General features: G+C 41.4%; 1 protein-coding gene across 1 annotated transcript; it reads right to left on the reverse strand.

The window, feature by feature from the left end:
- Window positions 1-346: 346 nt before the first annotated feature.
- On the reverse strand, window positions 347-6,290 carry LOC142196808 (alpha-1,4-N-acetylglucosaminyltransferase-like). The gene is made up of 2 exons (XM_075266787.1): window positions 5,811-6,290; window positions 347-934 (listed from the first exon to the last, which is right to left on the reverse strand). The coding sequence occupies exons 1-2, from the start codon at window positions 6,288-6,290 to the stop codon at window positions 347-349; spliced, it is 1,068 nt and encodes a 355-aa protein (XP_075122888.1).
- Window positions 6,291-6,531: the final 241 nt, after the last annotated feature.

The following is a 6,531-nucleotide window of genomic DNA, read 5'->3' on the forward strand; positions in this document are numbered from 1 at the left end:
TGGATCAGAAGTACGGGGCCACTTTTGAACCCCTACTATACAAAACATGGGGCTGCTAGCTCCAGCCCCTGTGTCATGGCCAGACGCCAGTACTGTAGCTTCCTTTAACTTTAATGGGAGCTAAGCTGCAGTACCAGCACCCGACCACTACACAAATCAAGGACCCAACTCTTTCCAGCCTTGTGTTGTGTACATTATGGACATTGAAAGCAGCCTATTTCAGCTGATCCATGCTAAGGATAGGCCATAAATACCAGATTCCAGGAAATCCTGTTAACAAAGTGTAAATATATGTTATGTAACAAAACCAATACATATTTATGAGATCCATTTGGAATGACAAAGACTAATGGTGACTGGTTACATTCTTTAAAATGCTTTCATAGGTGGAGGGGCAGTATTGTTGATAGAGATGTTCCACTAGTGTGTTACTGCCGACCATCATGAACTTTCTTCCTTTATTCATGTAGTTCCAGAGGTGAAGACCATAAGAATTATTAAAAGTTGGTAAATCTTTCCAAACCTCATAGTACTTTCCCCAGGATCCATATTGCATGGGATAGAATCTTTCAGGATGAAAGTAGGAGACATTGGCACACTTGAGATGATCCACGGAGGTAAAATTGAGAACTCCACAATGCTTTTTCACAACACGTGTAAAAAGTGTTGGTCCTTGGAATCCCCATACATTTCCTCTATAATTCTGTACAAAGTTTTCCATAAACTCCCACATTAAATTATGATGTGGAGAGAGACCAAAAACAGTATTGCTCATGGATGTGGCATGCTCAGCAGCTAGAAAATTGTCTTCAGGAATGGGTCGAATTGAAATGACATCAGTATCCATGTAAATGCCTCCATACTTCCAGATCAAGGCTATTCTGCAAGCATCTGCTTTAACGTTTGTCCAGTAATTTTCTCGTTTTGGGTCTACCTAAGATTCGATAAGAGAAGAAGAATAATATCAAGTAAATAGTGAGTTACATAAATACATTCAAGACAATAAAGTTAAAGGAGAGTCACAAGAAGACAACCCCTGCCCATATGCTCTCGTAGCAAATATTTGCACTTTTCCCTCAACATAATTATAGAGAAGAAAGGTTCCAATTTACAGAACATTCTTCATCATTGAAGTAATACATTCAAACAAATGTCCCAATTTAATCTGCATCTCCCACCATTATGTATTGGGTGCAGTCTTAGTAATGGATGGAAAATTTCCTTTGCTGACAGACCGGAATGTTTTTTCTATTGCAAACCCTTTTGGAATAGACCTGGAGAGGGGTCTCTGCCATGCAATTTGTGGGATAATCCCCAGATTTGCTGGTGCTGCTGCAATTATTTTTCTTATATAATGTGATCAGTCCAGTCCAACTTATTATTGAGAAGCACACCCAGGTACTTATAGGTGTTGACTATCTCAATGCCTGTCTCCTGGATGTCCACAGGTTTTGGAGCATATCTGTACTTGCGAAAGTTTACCACCATCTCCTTGGTTTTTCCAGCATTTAAAGGGGTTGTCCACTTTCAGACCAATATTGAGAGACAAATGCTATTAATTATATTTATTTATAATAAAAAGTTGTACAATTTTCCAATGTATTTTCTGTGTCAATTCCTCCCAGTTTTCAAGATCTCTGCTGGCTGTCATTCATTCTGATTACCTCTAGCAGATGACATACTGACCATGATCATGTGATGTACAGTCTATGGTCATGTGATGAACACCCAGGTGTTGCTCGTTAACACAGTAGAGTAATCAGACATTTGTCTGGTAACGAGCTATGCACCCGTATGTCCATCACATGATCATCTCACTATATTATAAAAATTAATTTCTGTCTGTCTTTCTCTCTGTCTGTTCTTTATGCGTGACCAAACTACTGGACCGATCTTCACCAAATTTGGCACACAGATACTTCAGGTCTGGAAAGGTTTAAGATGTGGCCTCAACTCGGACATACTGTTGTTGAGATACAGCGTTCCCAAATCAATGACACCCCATTAGCCAATACAAACCTGTAAGTCTTTCACTCATATTCCAACTGCAATACACATGGTCACTCCACATGCACTATCCAACACTGATATCCAAACTGAGATACACACATCAGAGGATTAGATACACACGTCAGCACACAGTATCACATGCCAGAGGATTAGATATGCACATTTGCACACAGTTCCACACGCCAGAGGATTAAATATACGTGTCTGCTCACAGTACCACACGCCGAAGGATTAGATGCGCACATCTACACATAGTTCCACACGACGGAGGATTAGATATGCACGTTTGTACACAGTACCACAAGCCAGAGGATTAAATACACGCGTCTATACACAGTTCCACACGCCGGAGCATTAGATACGTGCGTTTGCACACAGTTCCACATTCCAGAGGATTGGATATACACCTTAGTACACAGTACAACGCACCAGAGGATTAAATATGTGCGTCTTCACACAGTACCACATGCTGGAGGATTAGATACACACATCTACACAGTTCTACATGCCGGAGGATTAGATACGTATGTCTTCACACAGTACTACATGCCGGAGGATTAGATATGCACATCTTCACACAGTACCTCACCCCGGAGGATTAGATTTGTTTGTCTTCACAAAGTACCACACAGCAGAGGATTAAATACGTTCATCTATACACAGTTCCACATGCCAGAGCATTAGATACATGAGTTTGCACACAGTTCCACATGCCGGAGGATTAGAAACACACCTTAGCACACAGTACCACACGCAAGAGGATTAAATACGCACGTCTTCAAACAGTACCACACGCTGGAGGATTAGATACGTACATCTACACAATACTAAATTTCAGAGGATTAGATACGCACGTCTTCACACAATACCACATGCCGGAGGATTAGATATGCGCGTCTTCACACAGTACCACATGCCAGAGGATTAAATATGCATGTCTTCACACAGTACCACATGCCAGAGGATTAGATATGCCTGTCTTCACACAGTACCATGCGCAGGAGGATTAGATACTCGCGTCTACACAGTATCACACACCGGAGGATTAGATATGTGTTTCAGCACGTAGTACCACATGCCAGAGGATTAGATATGCGCATCTTCAAACAGTACCACATGTCAGAGGATTATATACACGCGACTTCACACAGCACCACACGCCAGAGGATTAGATATGTGGCCCTGCACAGAGTTTTACTCCAGGTTTCCATAGCAACCCAGCCATTTTTTTCACTTCTATATGTCAGCTTTATAGGGGCAGGGTGCTGTAGATGATACTGTTACACAAGGTTGCATTCAATCAGCTTTACTCCAGGTACCCATAACAACCGATCGCAGGTTTTTCACTGATATCCAAAATGAGATACACATGATCACATGACGCTTATGGACACGCACACAAATGACATGCAAAATCGGACAATTCTTATGGGGCCACTACACAAACAAAAAATAAAATATACTCATGCAAAGCCAAGTCCTCCTGCTAGTGGACTATATATCACATCACCATGGTCAGACTTTTATCCACTAGAAGTAACAGAATAAATGACAGCCGGTAGAGATCTAGAAAACTCTGAGGAATTGATTGGTATTATTCTAAGTACACTGACTCAAAGAATAAAGTTAACTTTACCTATGCTACCTGTTAAATAGTATGAAACTCAAAGTGCAAAGAAAACAATGCCTCCCAAAAATTGTTAATAAAATGTAGTCAATATGTTATAAGCATCAATAGGTGGTGCCATTTACATATACAACTCATCTGGTAATGTCCTCATAAACTAACATCAACAAAAATTATTCTCTCAGAATGTGGCAAAATAAAAAATTACTATGGTTAAACTGTGTCTTTAAAGAGGACCTTTCATCAGATCGGGCACATGCAGTTTTATATAATGCTGGAAAGCTGACAATGCGCTGAATTCAGCGCACTATCGGCTTTCCCGATCTGTGCCCGGTGTAAAGTGCTATCGTTCCCGGTACCATAGGGCTTTACAGTCAGAAGGGCGTTTCTGACACTTAGCCAGGGACGCCCTTCTGCCCAGCAACTCCCCCCTCCCTCTGCTCACACAGCTCGTCCATAGATGAGTATTATCAGGAGCGGGAGGGGGGAGTTCCTCCCCGCTCCACAGTACAGCGCGATAGGCGCTGCTGGGCAGAAGGGCGTCCCTGGCTAAGTGTCAGAAACGCCCTTCTGACACTAAAGCGCTACGGTACCGGGACCTGCATGTGCCCGATTTGATGAAAGGTCCTCTTTAAAAGGTTAAATTGGTTATATAAAAAATTAAATCCTTTATCCAAATTAGAGCTTTGATAAAATCTACATATCTGTATAATTACCATAAATGGATCTTTATTGGGTGAATTTTTAATAGAAAATAATTTGGGTGTAAAAATGTTAAATTATAGCAAGTAGAGATGAGCGAACACTGTTTGGATTAGCCGATCCAAACAGCACGCTCCCATAGAAATGAATGGAAGCATCTGTGATGCCGGCCGGCCGCCGGCAAAGTCAGCGTCACAGGTGCTTCCATTCATTTCTATGGGAGCGTGCTGTTCGGATCGGCTGATCCGAACAGTGTTCGCTCATCTCTAATAGCAAGCAATGATAGTCTGCTGTGTCAAAAGTCAACACGATATCGGGGGAGATTTACTAATTTAAAGTGCCAGAATTCTGTTTTACTTTGTATAAAGAATTAGCTGATGTAAATGCTTGGCATCACTATTAGTATGCATGCTAAACACTTTTTGACTCTCTCAATAAGAGGGCATGACTAAAACAGGAATCCATGAAAGGACATACGGTAGCACAGGTAGCAGATGCCCAAAGGCAACAGGTAATAGAAACAGAAGCCAAAAGCCACAGGTAACGGAGATATTGCAGAAGCCATATAATAGAATTGTATTACAGTCTATGGGAAATTCACTACTTAGCTATTTAGGCCTGTCACAGGCAAGTCTCAATAGCTAAATTTTTTTTACAGGCCTGGGAGCTTTCATAAGGCTTCATGGTATTAGTTCAGCTCCTTTGATCTCGGACTTATGCTTGGGATCTTCATAGGGGAACTTGGGGAGTCAGAAGAAAGTAATGGCGACATACATAGTGAACTGTAATTATGGCAGTAGCAGTGCTGACCGTGCTGCATCTTTGGAGTAGCCGAGCTAGTGCATGGCTAGCTCTGCTACATCTCGGGATAGGAATGCATTGACCAGCGTTGATTGGCCGAATGCCATACAGAGTATAGCATTCGGACAATCAATGCTGGTTCTGCTGGTGGAGGCGGAGTCTAAGATTGGTCCACAGCAGTCTCCATTCTGGTCCGATATTAGACTCTGCCTCCTCACAGACGAGCCTCCAGCAGAACCAGCATTGATTGTCCAAATGCTGTAGTGTGTATGGCATTCGGCCAATCAACGCTGGTCAATGCATTCCTATGGGAAAAAGTCAGCTCACGCATATCGCAAGCTGACAGGGATCCCGACATAATACAGTGACTTGGGCATGTTAGATGCCTCCAGACATGCTTCCCCTGCTGTCCCAGTTGCATTCCAGGGTGTTGGCATCATTTCCTGGGGTGTGATAGTGGACTTGGTGACCCTCCTGAGTCGAATGGTGGGATTCCCTGAAATGAAGGATTTTTTGTAATGGGGTTTCATTCGAATAGTCGAACATTGAGCGGCTATTCAAAACAAATATCGAATATTTTACTGTTCGCTCATCTCTAATTATTATTATTATTAATTATTATTATTATTATCTATAAAATAGAGCTCTTCATGTGTTTTCCAACCATTACCTTTTCATACCAAGCAAGAAGTGGGGTGTCAGCGAATACCTTATCCAATCGCAGCGGGAAAATGTAGATATTCTTATAAAATGAGAGAGTTGGGTAACGTTCGCGGGCTTTCTTCTCATCATCCACATTGACAATGTCATCTAGTCCTTTCATGAAGAAGACCACTGGTCTGTCTGGATATAGCCGAGCCGCTGATTCAATTGAGCACAAAACCAAGGATGGTTCCTCCATCCTATCCGTGGTTTCCAAAAAAAAGATACCATTTCCTTGTTGAAGAACATCACTTGGACTTATATTATATGAAGGTATGTTTTCTGATTTGAAAATTTGGTAATAATCTTTTTCTGTGATTGGCAAAATACCTTTAGAAATTAGGTACTTTACTATATAGGTGCTGTTTTGATTCAAGAAAGTTTTGGTGAAGAAACTTATTGCTGCCACACACAGCACAAAAGTGAGAATCTTTAGGTGTTTCAACATAGTTGTAATATTCAGTGCTTAAGCTGTGGAAGACAAAAAGTACATAAATTATTGCTTCAGATAATAATATATTACTATATAAAAGAAAGGACTTTATGACGTCTCATGCACAGCAAAAGCCCTTGGCAAATAGAATTCCTGCATTAGCCTGTTCCTGATATTTGGACCTGGGTCTGTAAGTCATGTTTTCATATTTGGTTTCTACCTCTTAGTCTCAGTCCTGCCTAATTTCTTTGCACTG

Source organism: Leptodactylus fuscus, chromosome 3 (assembly GCF_031893055.1).
Source record: "Leptodactylus fuscus isolate aLepFus1 chromosome 3, aLepFus1.hap2, whole genome shotgun sequence".
NCBI classification, from domain to species: Eukaryota; Metazoa; Chordata; class Amphibia; order Anura; family Leptodactylidae; genus Leptodactylus; species Leptodactylus fuscus.

Coding starts and splice junctions, on each gene's coding strand:
- LOC142196808 (XM_075266787.1), bottom strand. CDS start 6,290: ATGTTGAAACACCTAAAGATTCTCACTTTTGTGCTGTGTGTGGCAGCA. Junction 935..5,810: donor TTCTTGCTTGGTATGAAAAG/GTAATGGTTGGA, acceptor ATCGAATCTTAG/GTAGACCCAAAACGAGAAAA.